The 23,841-nt window shown below is 39.4% G+C and overlaps 1 protein-coding gene across 11 annotated transcripts in view; it reads right to left on the bottom strand.

The window, feature by feature from the left end:
* The window catches only part of PPP1R9A (protein phosphatase 1 regulatory subunit 9A), a 321,553-nt gene that overhangs the window by 82,407 nt on the left and 215,305 nt on the right, over positions 1 to 23,841 (bottom strand). For all 11 annotated transcript variants that reach the window (XM_073898836.1, XM_073898835.1, XM_073898838.1 and 8 more), the window contains one exon: positions 3,921 to 4,076. In XM_073898836.1, the coding sequence (XP_073754937.1) occupies positions 3,921 to 4,076 (156 nt within the window). The remainder of the gene's footprint in view (positions 1 to 3,920; positions 4,077 to 23,841) is intronic.

The following is a 23,841-nucleotide window of genomic DNA, read 5'->3' as shown; positions in this document are numbered from 1 at the left end:
ATCCACTCTAGTTAGATGTTCTGTTACTTATAGGTGGCTGCCTGTGTAACTAATACAGGGGACTATAAAATTTTAGAGAGGGTCAGAAAAAAAAAGACTTGAATTGAACAGATACATTCCATAAACTTGGATTAAAAGAGTCAATGTGATAAAAATGCCAGCTCTCTGCAAGTTAATTTAGTAGTTCAATGTAATTACAATAAAAATGCAAAGAAGTTTTTCCAAGGGAATTAATAAAGTGATTCAAATGTTTTCTTGAATAGGTTGAACACTACAGGAATTTTTGAAGAGTTAGATGAATCTGATTTATTCCATCAATGTTTTCCCCTTTAATATACATTCTAACAGCATTGCACTAAAGAATGAGAAAACAGAACAGAATATAAAGGCCAAAAGCAGGCCAGAGTGTAAAGGCACCAATTCTGTAGATAATAATGCTGGCCTTCCAAGCAGAGGGAAATGTGGAAATGAGCATTTAATAAAAGTGCTAGCTATCTTGTCAACTACTTGGGAGAAATTAAATTAGGTACCTGTCTTGAATTATACAACAACTTCCAGGATATGCTTTATGCCATTCATTCACCAAATATTTAACCACTAACCACATATGTCAAGAACTATGAGAAAACAGGATACAAGAGCGAGCAAAAACAGAGGAGCTGAGAGGCTGGTAGGAAGACAGGTAATAGGCCAAAAGGAGGACTGATGGAGATAATGTCAATCTAATGTGCTTTACTCAAAAGAGTACGACATGTACTTGTTTCATATAATGCAATTAAGAGAACCCTCTGTAATAGGAGACATTGTACAGACTCCAATACACATGATTCTCCATCTCCATCCCACATCTTGTACATAAGCTTGTGAAAAATATCTAGTGCTGTAAGTATTTAGGCATTTATGTTAATCACATAAAGAAATTTAAAACTGTGAAAGTGGCAGTGTATAAGATACAAATGTTGTGACAAATGCCACTGATAGTGGCAATCTCCTGAAGAAATGAATATATTAATATGTTAAATATATAATAAAAGAGAATACAAGAATTAGAAGTGAAATAATGTGGTATATCTGCTTGATCTTGAGGTGAGGACAAACCTCCAGTTCTTAAAAACCCAAATTAAAAGAAAACTCCAGATTTGGTAGTTTTGGTACTCAGGCTAAAAATAAATCAGCTGTGTTACATAGAATGGATCCAGATCGCGCAGTAGCCTACACCAAAGTCAATCATCATTTTCTGCAAAAAGCCAGATGGCGAATAATTTAGGATTTGCAGGTCACATTGTCTCTGTGCAACTACTTAACTTGGCTATTATTGTAGCACAAAAGCAGCCACAAACAATAACTAAATAACTAAATAATCATGGCAGTATTGAATACAACTTTATTCACAACAAAAGGCAGTGGGTTAGGTTTGGCCAATAGGTCACAGGTTTGCCAACCCCTGGGTCTAGACCATGCAGTTGTCTTCACAATGGAGTACACCTAAAACAGTATTTACAGAGCACGTAGTCCTTGGCTCAATTCAGAAAATGGAGGATATAAACTTCCATATACTGTTTCTGCTTTTTATACTCTTTAGTTTCCATAAAAGAATGTGGACCCCACTTCCAGCTCAATTATCTATCAAAAAGTAGGGCCATACTCATTTGGCAACATGGAAAAGCTGTATTAGAGGCTTTTGCCCAGATACGCTACTTAGACTTCACCGCCTCAAAGCTGGATTGAGAGTTACAACATTGAAGGAAGATTTTTTTAAAGAACAAGTGGTCCATCTACTCTCCTAGATAACCTGTATCCATGTGCCAAATCAGAGCTGCAGAGAAACAGGTCCCTAGATTGCCTCTTCCTCGCACTCAGCCACTTCCAGTAGAACTTTCTTTTTCTGCACTGCTCTTGGGTTTGAAGATATCAGTTAATGCAGAAAGCCTTTATAAGAACTAGCCCTATGAGAAGTCTTGCTACTCCTACTATAAGGGAATTCTGAGTTTTGCGATCATTATAGAATAGTGTATTTCCTTTGTCCCCAAGATGTTTGTATCTGATTTTGAACTAGGAATAGTCATAAATCATCTGGAAAACCCATGTATTTTGCCTCAAGGACTCTGTGAACTACACAAATGGAAATGGTTCCAACCTAACAAATGATAATAGGTGGGAGAGAAATGGGCACTGAACACACTGAGTGGCATAAATAAATTTCTCTATCACCAAGAAAAGCTATTCTGGTGGCAACCTGGAAGTACCACAAGTCCCCCAAATACTCATATTCTTTGATCTAATAATTCCACTGTGAGAAATTATCCGAAGGGTAAGTACACACATATCAATTGCAGTGTGACTTTTAAGAATAATAATTTTTTAAGACCTGGAAACAAAGGAAATGTTCCAAGACAAAAAATTAAGTAGATCAATGATAAGAGATACATAGAGTAAATAAACATCATTTATGGAAGAACATTTGATGACATGAGAAAATCCTAATAACACAATTATACATGTATCAAGAGTAGGAATTTAACCCAGTATGTATTCTGTAATCCCAAATACCACAAAATTAGGCTCATGAATGATATTTTTGGCATTTATACAAACGTGCATTTTCCAAAATTCTATAATAAACCTAAGGTTTTTTTAAATAAAAATTTACATTTTAAAAGTACATTCACTTTGATACTGGTCTCACAAGTGTAAGTTTATCATAAGGAATTAAAAAGGCAAGTCAATATATTAGGCATGGTAGGTATAACATCAGAACATATAAAACTGAACTATTTATGATACATCCAAATTAGAAATTATAAGTGAAAGAAAATTAGAAATCAGAAATAAAATTAGAAATTATATATTTGCAGTGGTCAACCTTGTTTTTCACATATAAGAGAACTTTTTCTTCCAAATGGTCAAGTCCCTAACAGGCCTGAAACCAGAGAGCTTTAGTGCCTCAGGGTTATTGTGGGGAGGCTGTAAATAATGACACACTTGCCTTGACAATGGAGGATGTTTCCTAAAACAATGAATAATAAACTGTTTGGGGACCCATTCATCACTGTTTCTGTTTTACATGTTGGAGTTCTGAGGGGTTAATTTGGAAGACGAATGTATGTGTTACCTGCATCTATCTGCCCTTTCGGGATCCATTCTTGGCCCTTTTCTGACTGTGGCTGCCTTGGGAGACTGACCTTGTTAGACTCCTGCCTGGGTTTGGCCGATTGGAGGCATTCGCAGGAGGAGAGAAGGGGATGAGTGTATATCACCCTTGTCCCCAAATGTAGTTTTTAGCAGTGGCTGCATCTTATAAAGATGCCCTTCTTCAGGGTGGGGTGGGGGGGGAAGGAATCTCTTTTCCTCTTTACCCATTAAGACCTTCTTTCGGGAGGAAGTTGCAACAACTTCCTGCTGTTACCAGTCCCTGTGCACCTCGCCATCCCTGGATAGTTCTACTAACTCTGTTCAAATTTCATTCATTAAACTTTAATTTCTTCAATTAAACTACTTAGGTATGTCATTTGATTCCTTTTGGGATTTTGTCTATTTTAGGAAAAGAAAAAAAACCTTTCTGAGAAATTACTGCCTTAGAGGAAAGATTAACATCAGGTCCCCCAAATTCTATAAAACTGAAAAAATATAACCTGAACCTATCAAGAAAAATGCACATTTAAGCTACAGCTTGAAAATATGGAAGAACAGACCAGTCATAAGCTATCACTGTAACAAATAACAAGCATTTAAAAGTTAATGGTTGTGGAATGAGATCTACTTAAATTTTACCTTGAAATTCAATGAAATTCAAGACAATCTGTTATCAAAAGGCTTTCTTTTGAAAACTGACTCTTCTCAATACATTTTTCAAACAAAAATACAGACTTAATAATAACATGGAAAGGTATAGAAAAGTATTTTGCAGATCAGAAACTTACCTCTTTGAACTTGTGACTGAGCTTGCTTGTGTCCAGGTCCGATGGGGAAAACATGTCCTCATTTTCAGGCAGCTCAAAGACTTCAATGGCCATGTCACTGCCAGGAAGAACAGGTCCTACTTCATCCTCCTCTTCATCTGTGGCATATTCTCCTGTCTGAAAGGAAGGGGATTTCAGAGATCCAGCTATCCTTACCCCAGGTAGAAGTGGGTTATTTGAAAATATTTTATAAAAGAGAAATAAAATATGTCACCAAATGGTGAAGTGTAAGTAGGCTTTTAAGTCAAGCATGCCTCATGCAGCCAATGTTATAAACAAATGTTAGTTCACAGATCCAAAGTGACATGTCTATGCCATATGTAAGTGCATTCCTAAAAATCTAATAGCATCAGCAGCATCTTTAGTATAGCAACAAAAGTTGTTTTCCATCTAAGTATGTGATGGTTTTGCGAAATAAACTTATATTACTAAGGGAAATAAGTAATTCCTATAAATCCCCACCACTGTGTCAGTAAGTCAACCCAATACGGAGAGCAGGGAAGAAGGAAGGGGAGAGCAAAAGATTCACAGAGCTGGAAAGGACCTTAAGGAAGCCTTACACGAAGGTTTAGCACATGGATTCTCCTAAGCTTTAGAGTTCAATCAGCTTTGTTTTGTTTGCTAACTAATGTGTTGGTTAACTAGTGACCTAAAGGAAAACCAGAGGTTTACAACTTAGAGCCCACAGAGGTGTATTGCTTTGCCTACATAGCACTTTGATAAATCTTAGTTTTTTGTTGATGTTAAATTAAAAAAATCACATGAGATTCCAGATTTCCAGTTTTTCTTGAGAAAGCCAAAGATCCGGCAATACAGGGATGTTGTGCTGTGAAAACAACCGGCTAGTTAGCAGTGGTTGCCCCTTTGGGATGGGTCACACACCTTCAGATACACCAGAACTTTCATAACTCTGTATTGTTGCATGCCGCTGGCTTCACTCCTTCATGGTACCCACAGACCCCTGTAGCTATGTGAGTTCATGGCCCCTGGGATAAATGTTCCTCCATACCACTAACTTCCTTAACATTATTAGAAAATAGCTCCTCTCTTGGCAGGACCAAGCTATTTGGCTCTAATTCAAAATAACTGTTTGAAATCTATACCTTATGATATAATTTAAAGATGAATCATGGATTCACGGGGTCAAAAAACAAAGTTCATTTAATGTGTTCTTGTTCTTTCAGGTAGCATTACATATAATATATAAAACAGACAGGAAATCAGGTTGCCTTCAAAAACACTTTCATAAAGTGTGTGGAGTGATCTATTCCTTTGATTAAATAGGCTTAGCACCTGAGTGCTGTTTTTTTTCGTTTGGTTCCATACTATATTCTTCTTACGAAAGCCGAAATCCTAATTCTTTTACTGTTTCGCACATGAAGGAAATCTGGTCATTAACCTCAATGTAGTAATTCCAAATGTATGAAACACCCTTATTTTTTCTTTAATCTTTTATTGTTATGTTAATCACCATACATTACATCATTAGCTTTTGATGTAGTATTCCATGATTCATTGTTTGTGCATAACACCCAGTGCTCCACGAAGAATGTGCCCTCTTTAATACCGATCACCGGGCTAACCCATCCCCCCCACCCCCATCCCCTCTAGAACCCTCAGTTTGTTTTTCAGAGTCCATCGTCTCTCATGGTTCGTCTCCCCCTCTGACTTACTCCCCTTCATTCTTCCCCTCCTGCTATCTTTTTTTTTTTCTTAACATATATTGCATTATTTGTTTCAGAGGTACAGATCTGTGATTCAACAGTCTTGCACAATTCTCAGCGCTCACCATAGCACATACCCTCCCTAATGTCTATCACCCAGCCACCCCATCCCTCCCACCCCCCACCACTCCAGCAACCCTCAGTTTGTTTCCTGAGATTAAGAATTCCTCATATCAGTGAGGTCATATGATACATGTCTTTCTCTGATTGACTTATTTCACTCAGCATAACACCCTCCAGTTCCATCCACATCGTTGCAAATGGCAAAATCTCATTCCTTTTGATGGCTGCATAATATTCCATTGTGTATATATACCACCTCTTCTTTATCTATTCATCTGTCAATGGACATCTTGGCTCTTTCCACAGTTTGGCTATTGTGGACATTGCTGCTATAAACATTGGGGTGCACATACCCCTTCGGATCCCTACATTTGTATCTTTGGGGTAAATACCCAGTAGTGCAATTGCTGGATTGTATGGTAGTTCTATTTTCAACTGTTTGAGGAACCTCCATACTGTTTTCCAGAGTGGCTGCACCAGCTCGCATTCCCACCAACAGTGTAGGAGGGTTCCCCTTTCTCCACATCCCCGCCAACATCTGTCGTTTCCTGACTTGTTGATTTTAGCCATTCTGACTGGTGTGAGGTAGAATCTCACTGAGGTTTTGATTGGGATTTCCATGATGCCGAGCGATGTTGAGCACTTTTTCATGTGTCTGTTGGACATTTGGATGTCTTCTTTGGAAAAATGTCTGTTCATGTCTTCTGCCCATTTCTTGATTGGATTATTTGTTCTTTGGGTGTTGAGTTTGATAAGTTCTTTATAGATTTTGGATACTAGCCCTTTATCTGATATGTCATTTGCAAATATTTTCTCCCATTCTGTCGTCGTTTTTTGGTTTTGTGGACTGTTTCTTTGGCTGTGCAAAAGCTTTTTATCTTGATGAAATCCCAATAGTTCATTTTTGCCCTGGCTTCCCTTGCCTTTGGCGATGTTTTGAGGAAGAAGTTGCTGCGGGTGAGGTCAAAGAGGTTGCTGCCTGTGTTCTCCTTTAGGATGTTGGTGGACTCCTGTCTCACGTTTAGGTCTTTCAACCATTGGGAGTCTATTTTTGTGTGTGGTGTAAGGAAAGGGTCCAGTTTCATTCTTCTGCATGTGGCTGTCCAATTTTCCCAACACCATTTGTGGAAGAGACTGTCTTTTTGCCATTGGACATTCTTTCCTGCTTTCTCAAAGATGAGTTGACCATAGTGTTGAGGGTCCATTTCTGGGCTCTCGATTCTGTTCCATTGAACTATGTGTCTATTTTTGTGCCAGTACCATACTGTCTGGATGATGACAGCTTTGTAATAGAGCTGGAAGTCCGGAATTGTGATGCCACCAGCTTTGCTTTTCTTTTTCAAGATTCCTCTGGCTATTCGGGGTCTCTTCTGGTTCCATACAAATTTTAGGATTATTTGTGGATGGTATTTTGATGGGGATTGCATTGAATGTGTAGATTGCTCTAGGTAGCAATGACATCTTCACAATGTTTGTTCTTCCAATCCATGAGCATGGAACGTTTTTCCATTTCTTTGTGTCTTCTTCAATTTCTTTCATGAGTATTTTATAGTTTTCTGAGTACAGATCCTTTGCCGCTTTGGTGAAATTTATTCCTAGGTATCTTATGGTTTTGGGTGCAATTGTAAATGGGATCGACTCCTTGATTTGTCTCTCTTCTGTCTTGTTGTTGGTATATAGGAATGCCACTGATTTCTGTGCACTGATTTTATATCGTGCTACTTTACTGAATTCCTGTATGAGTTCTAGCAGTTTTAGGGTGGAGTCTTTCGGGTTTTCCACATACAGTATGCTATCATCTGCAAAGAGTGAGAGTTTGACTTCCTCTTTACCGATTTGGATGCCTTTGATTTCTTTTTGTTGTCTGAATGCTGTGGCTAGGACTTCGAATACTATGTTGAATAGCAGTGGTGAGAGTGGACATCCCTGCCGCGTTCCTGACCTTAGGGGAAAAGCTCTCAGCTTTTCCCCATTGAGAATGATATTCGCTGTAGGTTTTTCATAGATGGCTCTGATGATATTGAGGTAGGTACCCTCTATCCCTATACTCTGAAGACTTTTGATCAAGAAAGGATACTGTACTTTGTCAAATGTTTTCCTGCATCTATTGAGAGGATCATATGATTCTTGTTCTTTCTTTTGTTAATGTATTGTATCACGTTGATTGATTTGCGGATGTTGAACCAGTCTTGCAGCCCAGGGATAAATCCCACTTGGTCATGGTGAATAATCCTTTTAATGTACTGTTGGATCCTATTGGCTAGGATTTTGGTGAGAATTTTTGCATCCATGTTCATCAAGGATATTGGTCTGTAATTCTCCTTTTTGATGGCGTCTTTGTCTGGTTTGGGGATCAAGGTAATGGTGGCCTCATAAAAGGAGTTTGGAAGTTTTCCTTCCATTTCTATTTTTTGGAACAGTCTCAGGAGAATAGGTATTAATTCTTCTTTAAATGTTTGGTAGAATTCCCCTGGGAAGCCATCTGGCCCCGGGCTTTTGTTTTTTGGGAGATTTTTGATGACTGCTTCCATTTCCTTAGTGGTTATAGGTCTGTTCAGGTTTTCTCTTTCTTGCTGGTTCAATTTTGGTAGTTGATACATCTCTAGGAATGCACCCATTTCTTCCAGGTTATCTAATTTGCTGGCATAGAGTTGCTCATAATATGTTCTTATAATTGTTTGTATTTCTTTGGTGTTGGTTGTGATCTCTCCTCTTTCATTCATGATTTTGTTGATTTGGGTCATTTCTCTTTTCTTTTTGATAAGTCTGGCCAAGGGTTTATCTATCATGTTAATTCTTTCAAAGAACCAGCTCCTAGTTTCGTTGATCTGATCTACTGTTCTTTTGGTTTCTATTTCATTGATTTCTGCTCTGATCTTTATGATTTCTCTTCTCCTGCTGGGTTTAGGCTTTATTTATGTTCTTTCTCCAGCTCCTTTAGGTGTAGGGTTAGGTTGTGTATTTGAGACCTTTCTTGTTTCTTGAGAGAGGCTTGTATTGCTATATACTTTCCTCTCAGGACTGCCTTTGCTGTATCCCAAAGATTTTGAACAGTTGTGTTTTCATTTTCATTGGTTTCCATGAATATTTTTAATTCTTCTTTAATTTCCTGGTTGACCCACTCATTCTTTAGTAGGATGCTCTTTAGCCTCCATGTATTTGAGTTCTTTCTGACTTTCCTCTTGTGATTGAGTTCTAGTTTCAAAGTATTGTGGTCTGAAAATTTGCAGGGAATAATACCAGTCTTTTGGTACTGGTTGAGACCTGAATTATGACCTAGGATGTGATCAATTCTGGAGAATGTTCCATGGGCACTAGAGAAGAATGTGTATTCTGTTGCTTTGGGATGGAATGTTCTGAATATGTCTGTGAAGTCCATTTGGTCCAGTGTGTCATTTAAAGTCTTTATTTCCTTGTTGATCTTTTGCTTTGATGATCTCTCCATTTCAGTCAGAGGGGTGTTAAAGTCCCCCACTATTACTGTATTGTTGTCAATGTGTGTCTTTGCTTTTGTTATTAATTGCCTTATAAAATTGGCTGCTCCCACGTTAGGGGCATAGATATTTACAATCGTTAGATCTTCTTGTTGGATAGACCCTTTAAGTAGGATATAGTGTCCTTCTTCATCTCTTATTACAGTCTTTGTTTTAAAATCTAACTTGTCTGATATAAGGATTGCCACTGCAGCTTTCTTTTGGTGTCCATTAGCATGGTAAATGGTTTTCCACCCCCTCACTTTCAATCTGGGGGTGTCTTTGGGTCTAAAATGAGTCTCTTGCAGACAGCATATTGATGAGTCTTGTTTTTTAATCCAATCTGATAGCCTGTGTCTTTTGATTGGGGCATTTAGCCCATTTACATTCAGGGTAACTCTTGAAAGGTATGAATTTAGTGCCATTGTATTGCCTGTAAGGTGACTGTGACTGTATATTGTCTGTGTTCCTTTCCGATCTATGCTGCTTTTAGGCTCTCTCTTTGCTTAGAGGACCCCTTTCATATTTCTTGGAGGGCTGGTTTCGTGTTTGCAAATTCCTTTAGTTTTTGTTTGTCCTGGAAGCTTTTTATCTCTCCCTCAATTTTCAATGACAGCCTATCTGGATATAGTATTCTTGGCTGCATATTTTTCTCATTTAGTGCTCTGAATATCATGCCAGTCCTTTCTGGCCTGCCAGGTCTCTGTGGATAGGTCTGTTGCCAATCTAATGTTTCTACCATTGTAGGTTACATATCTCTTCTCCTGAGCTGTTTCAGGATTTTCTCTTTGTCTCTGAGACTCGTAAGTTTTACTATTAGATGTCGGGGTGTTGACCTATTTTTATTGATTTTGAGAGGGGTTCTCTGTGCCTCCTGGATTTTGATGCCTGTTTCCTTCCCCACATTAGGGAAGTTCTCTGCTATAATTTGCTCCAGTATACCTTCTGCCCCTCTCTCTCTTTCTTCTTCTTCTGGGATCCCAATTATTCTAATGTTGTTTCATCTAATCGTATCGCTTATCTCTCGAATTCTGCCCTCGTGATCCTGTAGTTGTTTCTCTCTCTTTTTCTCAGCCTCTTTATTTTCCATCATTTGGTCTTCTATATCACTGATTCCCTCTTCTGCCTCATTTATCCTAGCAGTTAGTGCCCCCATTTTTGATTGCACCTCATCAATAGCCTTTTTGATTTCGACTTGGTTAGATTTAGTTCTTTTATTTCTCCAGAAAGGGTTTCTCTAATAACTTCCACGCTTTTTTCAAGCCCAGCTAGTATCTTTAAAGTCATGATTCTGAACACTAGGTCTGACATCGTACTAATATCCGTATTGAGTAGGTCCCTGGCAGACGGTACTACCTCTTGTTCTTTTTGCTGAGGTGATTTTTTTCGTCTTGTCATTTTGTCCAGAGGAGAATAGATGAATGAGAGAACAAAATGCTAACAGATTAACAACGTCCCTAGCAAATATACTCTATACAAATCAGAAAAGACCTGAAACCAGGGGAAAAGAAAGGGAAAGAAAGAAAAAAGAAAGAGGAGAAAAAAAAAAAAGAAAAAGATAAAAACAAACAAAAACAGAACAAAACAAAAAAAAACAGAATATGATCAAATATGATCAGGCTAGTGCATAGATCAGTGCCACAGACTGGATTTGGGGCGTATTTTGTTCTGTTAGAAGAAAGTGTCTCCTAAAATTTTAAAGGAAGAAAGACTTATATATGTACAAAATAAGGGTTGATACAATGAAGGGATGGAAGATGACTGTAAAGATGAAAATTATAAAAGATTTTATAAAAGGAATTGATAAGAAGTTGTTTGAAAAAAGAAAGAAGATTTAAAAAAAAAGGGAGAGAATGTGATCATGCAGGAGACTAGAACAAAGCCATACACCAGTGATTTAGGGTATATTTTGATCTGTTAGAAGAAACTGTATCTCAAAATTTTAAAGAGAGAACTTATATGCCAAAAATAAGGGTAACTACTATGAAGGGATAAAATATGACTCTAAAAATGAAAAATAAAACGTTTTTTTTTAAAAGGGATTGATAAGTTGTTGGTTGAAAAGGGAAAAAGAAAAAAAAAAGTTAAAAAAGTTAACTTTGAAAAACTAATGAATCATGGTAAAAAAGCCATGAATTCTATGTGAAGTATTCCCCTAGCGCTGGAGTTCTCCAGTTCTCCTTGATCGGTCTTGGCTTGCTGGCTGTTTGGGCTGATCTTCTGGGAGCGGGGCCTGTTGCCGTGGTTCCCAAATTTCTTTGCCGGAGGCGGAATTGCCCCGCCCTTGTTGGTCTGGGCTAAGCAAGCTGCTCGGGTTTGCTCTCGGGAGCTTTTGTTCCCTGCAAGTTCTCGGTACAGCTTTGGAGGACCAGGGTGAAAATGGTGGCCTCCTAATCTCTGCCTGGAGGAGCCGAGAAATTGGGCCCCGCTCCTCAGTGCGCCCCCAGAGAAAAGCAGTCACTCCCGTCTCCCTGGTCTCCGGCCGCACTCCATGCTCACCCGGCCTGTGACCGAGTGTTTCTATCTTTGGCTCCCGACCCCGTGTGGAGTCTCCAAACCCAGCAGATCCCTGCGGTGCGCTCCCGCGCCGCTCCTCCGGCTGGGGGCGGGGGGGGGAGTAGAGTCTCCCCGGATCTGCTGCTTGTTGGGTCCCTGCTGGAGGAGCAGTGGCCCAACTGTGCCATGGATCACAGTTTATGGCAACCTCGAGCTGAGAGCCCGCGCCTCGGCTCCGTCTCTGCAGCCGGCTTCCCCGCTCCGATCCCTGGGAGCTCTGCTGCACACAGGCACCTCCAGTCTTTCTGTGACCCCGAGGGTCCTGAGACCACACTGTCCCGCGAGGGTTTCACCCCCCTGCTTAGCCACTGGAGCAACATCCATCAGTGGAGCAGGCTTCTAAAAGTTCCGATTTTGTGCTCTGCGGCTCTATCACTTGCCAGAAGCGGCCGACGGAGGCCCCCTCCCCCACCATCTATCCTCCCGAATATCGCCTTGGATTCACTTCTCTGCACGTCCTACCTTCCAGTAAGTGGTCGCTTCTCTGTTCAGAGAGTTGTTCCTACTCTCTTCTTCGGTCTCCTGTTGAGTTCGTAGGTGTTGAGAATGGTTTGATCCCTATTCAGCTGAATTCCTGAGACCAGACGAAATCCAGGTCTCCTACTCCTCCGCCATCTTGCTCCATGAAAGACCATTATTAAATTGCCATCCTGATTTCTCCTTTCCAAGTAAAATAATTCTGATTTCCTCCTAGGTCTCATTCTCTGTCATTGTCTTTCTGCCTCTGCTCAGACTTCTTTCGAAATTCTCCACACTTGTTTTAAATTATGGAGCCCAGAAGTAGGCACCACTTCCAGTAAGGAATCTGACCAGGATGGACAAACTGCCTCAGCATCCTGCAGACACTACTTCCTCATATGAAGGCTAGTGTCATGAAGACCTTGACTTCGGTGGCATTTGCGTATAAAAGTAAGTTCAGTGTATCTCTGGGTTGAAATAGCTCCTCAGTACTCGGAACTCCTGGACTCTTCAGAAACTAGTCTGAAAATGTGTAAGCTCTAAACACCATTATGAGTGTCTCTGGCACTGGCAGGAGAAGGTAGCTAAGCAGTGGGTGCTGCTGATTCTAGGTAGCTCCCACTTGTTGGTATGATTAGATCCTATAAATCTTAGAAGAACCCTAATTCCAGATTTGGTATGACTTTTTGTGATATTCTGTAAATTAACTCATCTCCTATTTATATATATTTTTAGAACCAATAGCTATTTTGTAAATCCCAGTGGTGTTAATTAATAGAAATGTAGTAAGGCTGGGAAGGACACAATCTTGATACCTTGATGAAAGTTTTGGTTTAGAGATATTAGACTGGGTGGGCTTGTTTTTAATCCTAATTACAACTAGCAGCAAAGCCACGCCTTTATTATAAAGGCCTAAACCAGGTATATTAAACTCACTTCTACATCATCAATTTGATGAATTTCCTGAATGACTCCATAAAATCTTAAGCTAAATTTAAAGTCTGATATCAATGTGGCACACTTTAAACATAAAGTTGAAATGATCAACTTGATTTCCCTTTGCCAGCTTGAAAACACTTCTTCACTATGTGTAAGGGAATAAATACAAACATGTGCCTAGAATGGGGCCTGACATATAACAGGATCTCAACAAATATTTTTAAAAGAATATATCCAAGAATGCCTATTGCACTTGCTTGGTAATATCTATAACCCCCTAAGGAGGTTTTCAATAATATATATATTTAAAAAAGTGAATTGCAAAAGGCATTTGTTAAGAAGGCAGTATTCTGTCACTTTTATTTTTTAACACTTCTTATAGTGAATAACACTTCTTATAGTGAATAACACTTCTTATAGTGTATATATAGTGAAGTATATACAATATACGTACAATATATGTACTTCTTATTTCTAAGTATAGTTCTGGCTTTGTCATCCATTTTAGTTATCAAAATTACATTCATAAATAAAAGTTATTAAGAATTCTTCCTCGTGATTCATTTTTTTACTTTATCAGTCTCCTCTCCTCAATATCCAAATTATCTGCAATTCTGCTGAAATTCTTTTTATCGTTCATCTTTCTACCTACTAATGTTTTCTCTTTCTAATTAGTCTTAGAAGCATACTAAGGTCAAGATAACGTCTTTTAGCGTCTTGATTCTACTTATCACTTAGAGGTTCTGGATAAGGTGTTTAAAAACTATCGTGCCAGCGTGCCTGAGTGGCACAGTCGGTTAAGTGTCCAACCCTTGGTTTAGGCTCAGGTGGTGATCTCAATGTCTCAGGGTTGTGGGACTGAGCCTTGCACAGGGCTCTGCTCTCAGCAGGGAGTCTACATAGAATTTTCTCTCCCTCCCCCCGCCCCTCCCCCTCCTGCATGTGCACACACTCTCTCTCTCTCAAATAAATACATATTTAATAAAATAAAATAAAAACTATCATGCCAAGTGGAATTGAAAAAAAAAAAAAACAGAACAAATGAGCAAGGGAAAAAAAGAGAGAGGCAAACCAAGAAACTGCCTCTTAACTACAGAGAACAAAGTGACAGTTACCAGAGGGGAGTTGGTTGGGGAATGGGGGAAATAGGGGATGGAGACTAAGAATTGCTCTTGTTGTGAAGAGCACTGGGTGTTGTATGGAAGTGCTGAATCACTATATTGTACACCTGAACTAATATACTGTATGTTAACTAACTGGAATTTAAATAAAAATTAAAAAAAAAAACCCTATCTTGCCAATCTCTCTTGCTGATCATTTACCACTCCCAACATAAATAGGCTTTATAATAAAGGATGTATTTACTACAGAACCTCATAAACATCTAGAAGTTAAAACGTTACATTCAGTAGACTAAAAATAATATGTTCTCTTGATTGTTCTATGTGTATTGAAAATAGACATCACTTTTATGGTTAATCTGAAAATAAATTACATGGAAGAATAGGTTAGCAGAATTTCATAAACCTCAAAAGTAGTTGGATTGAATCTGACATTTACAGAGGAAGATGGACAATATTGCGTCAAAAAAAAATATATGCCACAACAAAGTATTTCCATTGGTGTCCATCTCCTTTCTCTTTATTTCTGGCCAGATTCAGTATCTTTCAAGTAAACAGAGACTCCCCAAAGTCTTTTGTCCCAACCTGAAAATCCGTTTTAAAGGAAGCGAGAATAGTTCTTAGTGTAAGAATTGACAGAGATAGTAAGGGTTCCCTTTCACAGCTCATCTACCTTCTTGATTAATATCTTATACCTTTTTATTGTTTTCCCAAGGGTGCAAAAAAATGAGTAGCAATCCCTTTGTAACTTACTGTGTGCCCAATACTACATTCCTCAAAGACTGTATGATATAGGTATTACTATGCTATTGTAATTAGAGGAAACTGAGACTCAGAGACTTTACCCAACGTCAGACAATTAGTTATGTTGTTGAAGCTAACATATTCCAATGCCCATGCTCTTTCTTCTATACTATGCAGAAAGTAAAGCTTTATCAGATAAAAAATGGGAATACATTCCTATCATATTTCCCTAGCCAAAAATGTTGGTGCGTAATCCTGTTGTGTTGAAATTCACCTTCCACATCTTTGAATGTTTTCAGTCAATTCACTCTGAAGACTTGCACCTGTCTCTAGCGAGCTGCAAAGTTTTCGTCTCTTCTTTTCTCTCATAACGTGCTCACCCTGGGCAAGTGCACAGAAGTCTCCGTTGAAAGATTTGGTTTATGGGCCTGCTGATGTTTCATGCCCTCTTTCTTATATAAACCAGAATCATAGCATACAATCTACAGAATTACTACAGGGTCTTAAAATGGATGGAAAAGATACTTGCAAAGCAAAATGAATGCAAAATTCCTCTAGATGTTTATGGTCTGTCTCTTTTATGTTTCCTTCTCATATGCAATTTTCTTGAGCTACCAGTCTTTACTGAATCTTCCCAAAGCATTTCATCTCATTTTCTTGGACACAACTTCTTTTATACTCATATGACATCGGAGCACTTAATATTTTATTAAAACACATAATTACAAGAATAGTAAGTACAGCTGACAAGTTCTGCCTGCTAGTAAATATCTAACTTTTGACTAGTGGGAGCAAAAGCACGGAGACATTCCTGAGCTTTGAGCACTCAGGAGAGCTGTTGATCTCAGTTTAGGTTTTACAGAAGGAAGGGACGTTATCTGTTATATTGGTGAGTTGGTTAAGTGGAGGCCAACTAAACAATCTTCATTTTGAAGTCACGTAGGCCTGGATTCAAACCCTGGCTCTGTGATGTTGGTAAAGTTAGCTTCCAGATCTAAGTTTCAATGTCCTCATCTATGAAGTGAGGATAAAAATAGCTCCTTAGTATATATCACAAGGTTGTCGAGAGATTAAGCTAGATGATGCCTGTACTGTGTTGAATACGAGGTATGGCACATGGTAGGCTCTCAAAACAAGCAATCGCTGCTGCTGCTGCTGCTGGTCGTGTTGCTAATCCTACAACAGCAACATATGCTACAGCTTCTCTAAATCTGAGTCTTGTGACCAGACATTCGCCAAGTTTTGGTCTCATAAATAAAAACGTCCTAGAAGACCCTGCCACATGAACCTTCTGTAAGCAAATCGTTCATTTCTGAAGTAGAACTTTTTTTTTCCCCTAAATCTGCTCCTCTTCTTATATTCCCGGTTTTGGAAGGAGGCATCAGTTTCTACCCAAGACCAAGAAAACGTCCAGGCCTCTGTTGTCTTCCGTTACTGGCCCCCACCCTCCTGCCCCAGGGATCCAAGATGAAGATCCAACTACTCAGCTCATCCTATGAAGCTGCTGCCCTAAGACTCTTCTAATCCACTCCTTTATGCTCCTACTATATCCTTGTATCACTTATAAAACCTGGCCATTTTTATGTTTGCCTTCTATCAGCCATGTTCAACTATAAGCTCCTTGAAAGTGCCAGGTATGATTTATTCCTGTAATCCCAGTGTGGCTAGCACACTGCTTGGCATATAGTAGGCACTAAACAAATGTTTGCTGAATAAATTAATACAGTTTTAGCCACATCTGCACAGCACAGCAGAGACCTGATTTTCCTGTTAATTCTCCGCTTTCAAGTAAGAAATATAGTGAAGCACAGCTGCAGCTGGGGCCTAAATGACCCTTTTGGGGATTTTCTCTTGTTGTTAGGTTCAACCATTAGCAGTAATTTTTGCTGTAGCAATGTTTGCTCTGGTAAATTCCGGGAAACTAAATGGTGCTAATCATAAAAATAGCCTTGATTATGCAGTTTTTGTTGGAATTTGTTTACTGGATTTGAATTTGGTTATATATATTTTCAGACTCAGTTCTGTTAGAGAATAGAAGACAGTTGCTTTTTCTCTGGAGGAGAAAGACCTCAAACTAACACTTTAATGTTTAAAATTCCTAAATCCGTGCCAGCCATCCAGATGGCTTTCAGCAAAAGCATCCCCTTCTCTGCAAAGGCATGTCTCTTTCCATCTTCTGTCAGTTGACTTCTGTGTGTCCTAGTTTTGTAATGTTAGGCCACTTAGTCTCTTTGCTCATCTTTATAATGGGAATAACAGCATCTTCTTCATAAGATTGTAGGGAGAAGTTCCAGTAGTGATATCTTCAAAGTATTAATCACAGTGCTTAGAATATGCTAAAAGACTAGATCACTTTACGACTATGATAATTTTCACTATCCCTGGCTTCTCCAACAATGCCAACAAAAAAAGCAAGGGCTTTGGGGCTGGACAGACCAGGGCCCCAAAAGAGAAAAAACAATTTCACAGTTGCACGACAGCCACCAAGTCATTTAGCATACATCTTCTGTGGTCTCTTCTTCTATAAAATGGCCCCAAAGATATCAATCTCATAGTGCATTGAGAGAGTTCAAAGAAATAAAGTATGTAAAACATCCACCATGATGCCTGGGCCAAGATATACACTCATTTCTCAAGTCATCCAAAATTTTCTTGTCAATCTTTGTTCTCAGAATGTTCTCCGATATTTCACTTCATTCTACTGTCTAGCTACTAAAGCAAGAAACATCACATGGCCTTCCATGTTTCCTGCTTTCAAGCACTCAGCTCCTCAGATAATTGGTAATACCTCTGGCAAATTATTTTTCCTAAAATTCTGACTAGATAGATAGAAAATTTGCCTATAAAATTTTTGGTAACAACTCAAACTCATCTTTTGCCTTATTAAAAATTTCTAGCAATTGTGGTAGTTTATACATTAGCATTTGATTTTACAGTATTTTAATACCTTCTTTAGTTGTTTTTTTTTTTTTTTCCTACCCCTTCCTTTTAGAATGTATACTCCTGAAAAGCAGGGACTCTACTTCCCACTATGGTAGACCGGCTCTAAAATGACCCCTAATGATCCTTCTTCCTGGGTAACCATGCTCTTCTATAATCCATTCCCCCTTGAATGTGGGCTGGACCTAGTGACTCACTTCTAATGACTAGAATACAAGAAAAGTGATGGGATGTCTGTTCTGAGATTAGTTTACAAAAAGACTATGACTTGCAACTCTTTTGTCCTCTCGCTCTTGACAAACAATCTGCCAGGTTGTACGTGGCTCTATGGAGACGCCTACATCATAAGGAACTGATGTTTCTGGCCAACAGCCAGCAAGGACCTGAGGCGTGCCAAGAGTCACATGAGGGAGCTTGGAAGTGTATCTTCTGTGTCCTGCCAACAGCTGCAAGTGAGCTTGGAAGCAGATTTCCCCCAGTTGAACATTCAGATGACTGGAGCTCTGGCTGACACCTTATTTGCAGCCATGGGACAGATCTTGAATCAGAGGCATCTAGTTAAATGGACCCAGAGATACTGTAATGTATCAATATTTCTTATTTTAAGTTGCTAAGTTGCGGTGGTAATCTGTTATACAGCAGTAGAAATACTGCCATAGCAAACCCAGAAAAACGAGGAAGTGGCTTTGGAAATAGGCAGTGAAGGAAGGCTGGGAGGATTCTGAAGAGTATGTTAAAGCAAGCCTGCATTGCCTTGAACACACTGTAAGTGGATTTTGGGGGATGGGGGAGAGGTTCTTGCGTAGTGGCAGAAAGCTTAGTGACGTCATCACCTTCTATAAGGAGAAAGGTGGAAAGGTCCCTAGTGAGTGGAGTGATCGAGCTAAGTAGATTTCCAAACAAGTGTTGAAGGTGCTGCCAGATATCTTCTTGCAGCTTATGGTAAAATGTGACCGAAGAGAGAAATTGAGAGGACCATTAAATAGAAAGGAACCAAGACTTGATGGTTTTGAACATCTTGACTCTAAAAATAAGAAATCGTTTCCAAAGTTCAAAGCCAGGGTAGTGCCAGGAGAACATGGTCTCAAAATGAAGCAGAGGGTGGAACTAACATCTTTTGTTAAGAATTTTGAACTTAGGTATGGAGATGCTTCAAAAAATTAAAGATAGAAATTCCATTACTGGGTATTTATCCAAAGAATAAGAAAACACGAATTCAAAAAGACAGATATATGCACCCCTATATTTATTGCAGCATTATTTACAACAGTCAAGAATATGGAAGCAACCCAAGTGTCCACTGATAGATGAATGGATAAAGAAGTTGTGGTATGTGTGTGTGTGTGTGTGTGTGTGTGTGTGTGTGTGTGTGTGTATAATGGAATATTACTCATTCATAAAAAAGAATGAGATCTTGCCATTTGCGACAACATGAATGGACCTAGAGGGTATTATGCTGAGTGAAATCACTCAGAGAAAGACAAATACCATATACATGGAATCTAAGAAACAAAACTAATGAACAAACAAACAACAAGCAGAAACAGACCCATAAATACAAATAATAAACTGATGACTGCCAGAGGGGAGGGAGGTAGAGACATGGGCAAAATAGGTAAATGGGAGTGGGAGGTACAGGCTTCCAGTTACCGAATGAATAAGTCACGGGAATGAAAGGCACAGCACAGGGAATAGTCGGTGGGACTGTAACAGGGTTGTATGGTGGCAGATGGTGGTTACACTTGTGGTGAGCACAGCAGTATGTATAAACTTGTCAAATCACTATGGTGTACACCTGAAACTAATGTACCATCATGTGTTGACTATACTCAAGTTAAAAAAAAAGAGAACTGAAGAATAACAGTCACATGTACTATAATCTGTAATAATCAATTACTGAAGCAATTTTCAACCACAATTTCTTAAATTTTACTTTCTAGGACTAGCCTAATCCTATCCATCTCAAACTCTAGAATCCTTCCTCCTTCCAACTATTTTACTATATTGAATTTGTTGGTGAGTATTCAAATACCAAATATTTTTTAAAAGAGTTTCATTTTCTTTCTTTCGTAGAAGAAAGTCTCTTAAAATAGTTGTTTCTAATCATAATTACATTGATTGAGAAACATGAACTATAACCCCCCCTAAAGAGAATTCTGAACTGGGGGAACTCATATATGTATTTTTTTATAATGTGTAGTAAGCAGGTCTGTCATGTGCCCTAAAAGAGAGACATTCTCTCTATTTTCCAAGGGTGCTCACTCTACACAAATCATTAAAAAGGTAATCTGAAAGAAAGGCCATGAGTGCCTCTGCTCACAAGACACACAGAGAAGTCAGAGACCCATACAGGAATTGTCTCCCAATTGGCATCTACCCTTGTTTCTATACCATTTTGGCTTCTGGTGAATTTTTCCATTATTATGATTTTCCCTCAGCTACACTGATCAGTGTGACCACAGTGGCTAGGGCCAAATCCATTCAGTCTATTTCTTATAATTAAGACCACTATTAAGTGAGGTCCAGGCAACAGAATGAGTTCAACTTGCAGTAACTGAGATCAACCATGTTCCCCAGGCTTTCAGACCCTACTGGCTGAATAAATCCTATAAACTATCAGGGTCTACCTTAGAAAATTAGGTGGCTTTCTCCTTAAGTTTCTTTATTTATTCCACTTGGCCCAAGGTATTAACCCAGACATAGCAGGATGTTATCAGTGATTGCACAGACTTGGTGTTGGCCTATAAGAAGAAAATCTAAGATTCAGGGTAATTCCATCACCTATAACAACCCTGGCCAGTGAGTTGAGGTTGATCTGAATGCCTTCTAGGATTGAGGTAGTGTCCCTGATCACATCACTTAAAGTCAGGAACAAATTTTGTACCACCTTATCTACTTAAATGAGTGCAACCCTAAGAACAGTTGCCTACACAATGCATATAAAAAATAAATCAGCTATCACTTAGGAAAGCAACCGTAAGCAAGCAAGAATAGCCTCATTTTAGAAGGATCTCTAGAATCATCTAAGGGCTACATGAGCTAATGATGGTGTTTCTTTAAATACATGAAGCCCTCTTATGACCACTCCTAAGGTGAAGTTATGTGAGCAGCCCAAAGAGTTTTACCAATTGCCACAATCTATTTCCGTAATTTGCCATCCCAAACTCAACCCGTTCGTCCATAATTTTTCAAGTGACAGACCAAACTCCTAGGTCATTGACAACAACTCAAGATTCAGTAAAACATATAACGAGGTTCACCAAGAGGAGTACTGTCCAGACCTATAGGAATGGCTTTGAGTTATGCCCACTGAGCAAAATGACCATGTCCATTTTGGGGTCTGCATAGCTGGTGCTGAGTTCGGAAAGCATAGTAGACAGCTTTGGACAGCTTAGCTGAACCATCAGTGAACCAAAGCCCAGGCATTTAAAGAAACCTCTATGAACTGAGGGCCTCACTGAGCTAGTGGCCTTGTTTCAACAGGCAGAAAAACAGATAAAGTTTCCACAAAATGGAAAGCTGCTACTTGTTCACGTAAATCTAAGATGCTGCGGGGAGGGCTTGGTAGCTTTCTGGAATTTATCATTTCCATTTGACAAGCAAGGTTTTTTAGGCCCTTCTAACCTTAATCATCAGTGAGTTCAAGCTGACCCATCTCAAACTGAGAATATTAGACCAGAGACTCACAAGGCCTCCATGGGTCAGACATTGTTTCAGTTCCGATAAGAGCTTAGTAGAATGTCAATAGCTGCCTTTTTTTTTCCTTCTTTTTTTGGTTGCTGCATCAGACCTGCACTGTTGCTATGTCAGGAAATGGCCCAAGTAGTCTGGCAGCCATGATGTGTTTAAATAAGCTGTGATCTCTCCTTCTTTTTCTGGGATTCTATATTGTTTCTTCCAGCCCACCTGGGAGAAAACAGGGGAAGTGTTTTCTCTATTGTCCTACTATTACTGTTCTACATGTGGCAATCCCTGAATGAATCTCCACTGGCACTAATGGGACAGAGAAGAGCAGGTGGATAACACATCAATTCCATTATACATTTAGCAGTGGAAACCATAACAGTAGTACATTGCATCTGCCCAAAGAGTTCTACCAAAATGCCATTTTGCTTCCCTTCCCACTGTGAACCCTGCCCAAACCACATAAGTTGAATTTGGGCACCCTTCCTCACTGTGTGACCAGGTGAGATGGTGATCTGTGAGCCAGTATCCACACAATCATGAAGTTGAGTGCTTCCCCTCCCAAAGTTCCCCATCATATGGGGTTCATATAGCATCTGGTCTTTCTGGAGGACAAAGGAGATCTCATCCTGACCCCTAGTCACCTTCCTCCTTACAGCAGCTGAGTTTAGGGTAGAGAGAGGAGGCATCAAGGGGCACAGAGGCAGAGGGCAGCTCTGGACCAGTAACAAGGTGCCTTTATTTTCAGTGTTGAGCAGTGCAGTGGTTACTTGTGTTTTAACCAGACTTCCAACATCTACCACCTGAAGCACTGTATAAGGTGTCATCATTACTGACACAATCAAGTTAGCTTTGGAGAGTCTTCGTCCCACAGCCACTGCCTTGACTCCCACAGCAGGAACTGTTATGGAGGACATCTCAACCTGGAGTCCAATTCTAAGTTTGGTTAGAACATAAGGGATGGGGAAGTTTTCCAAGGTGGTAAGGCTAACTGTAAGAATTTAGCTAGACTGTTGTGGGATACTTTCTTGTGTCCTCTAGCAGGTTACTTTCATCAGCACTGTAGGCCCGTTGGGACCCAAATACTCATCAATGGTTTCCCATAAGAGTTTGTCTATCTCAAAGAACTCTCCCTGACAGGACCAATAGGCCTTTGTAGCAGCCAAGACACACCGCAAAAAAACTGGGGAGACCTTTTAGTGTCTCAATGATTACAGTGGGCATGATAAACTGCAGGAGGGGCTGAGTCAAAAGGCAGTCCAACTGTTGCTATTTCTCCTCAAATGAGCATTATATGCCTTGCTCCATTATCTCCACAGTGAACTCACTAAGGCCCTAAGGATTTGCCAGTCTTCTGATTGTGGCACTTGCAAATCCCTTCCTTTCAAAAAGCTAGGTGTCCGAGTGTATCTCTATGACTGTGGTCTGACCAAGGTCAGAACACTCCTCTACCCCAGAATGGGTCTTTGTACTAGTTGATATAGACTATCATATCTTTGTGTTGATTCCTCAAACTCCAATTTCCAAAGAGTGATAAGAAGAGGGCCAGATGATATCTGCAAAAGCAGGCGTGTCTGAAGAGGACGCCAGAGCTCGGGTAAACCTGCATCTTTTATAACAGGCAACGTCACCACCCTTACTCCAGAGGGGAAGACTCTCTCTCTCTTCCAAGACTGTTCACTATACTAACATTTGATAGTCCAGAACAAAGGGCAGTCAGTGCCTCAGAAATGTGAAAGCCTCGTAGAGAACTGTTTCCCAGTTATTATTTAATGGGGAAAAAGGTCTAGAAATTCAGCTGATTTTTAACATCCCTATAATATTTTTCAAATTACCTTTTCAAAGACTGTCCAACTAGTATTCCTTTCCACAATACTCTACCTGCAGGTAAACTGGTCTATTTCTTGAACATATGCAATACTGACCCGCTTCTAGGTTACAGAAAACAAAGAAACGAAAACAACGAGAAACTTGTGCAAATAAATACCAAAACCACAAATCTAAATTCGTACTTCTATTTTGTATGTCCTTAGTTGAGATGACTCTTTTACACTATGGTTATTTGGCCTTTTGATGGGTTGCCTTGAAAGTGCTTTAAGCTCTTTACTATATATATTTATTGTTTCCAAAACAAAATAGCAAGTCTCTTGGGAGTATAAACTATATTTTTCCATGACTC

Source organism: Callorhinus ursinus, unplaced genomic scaffold (assembly GCF_003265705.2).
Source record: "Callorhinus ursinus isolate GAN/ISIS: 27379988/994484 unplaced genomic scaffold, GSC_fseal_2.0 scaffold12, whole genome shotgun sequence".
Classification (NCBI taxonomy): domain Eukaryota; kingdom Metazoa; phylum Chordata; class Mammalia; order Carnivora; family Otariidae; genus Callorhinus; species Callorhinus ursinus.
Note: the sequence above shows the minus strand (reverse complement) of the source record. Positions and strands in the feature narration are given on the sequence as shown.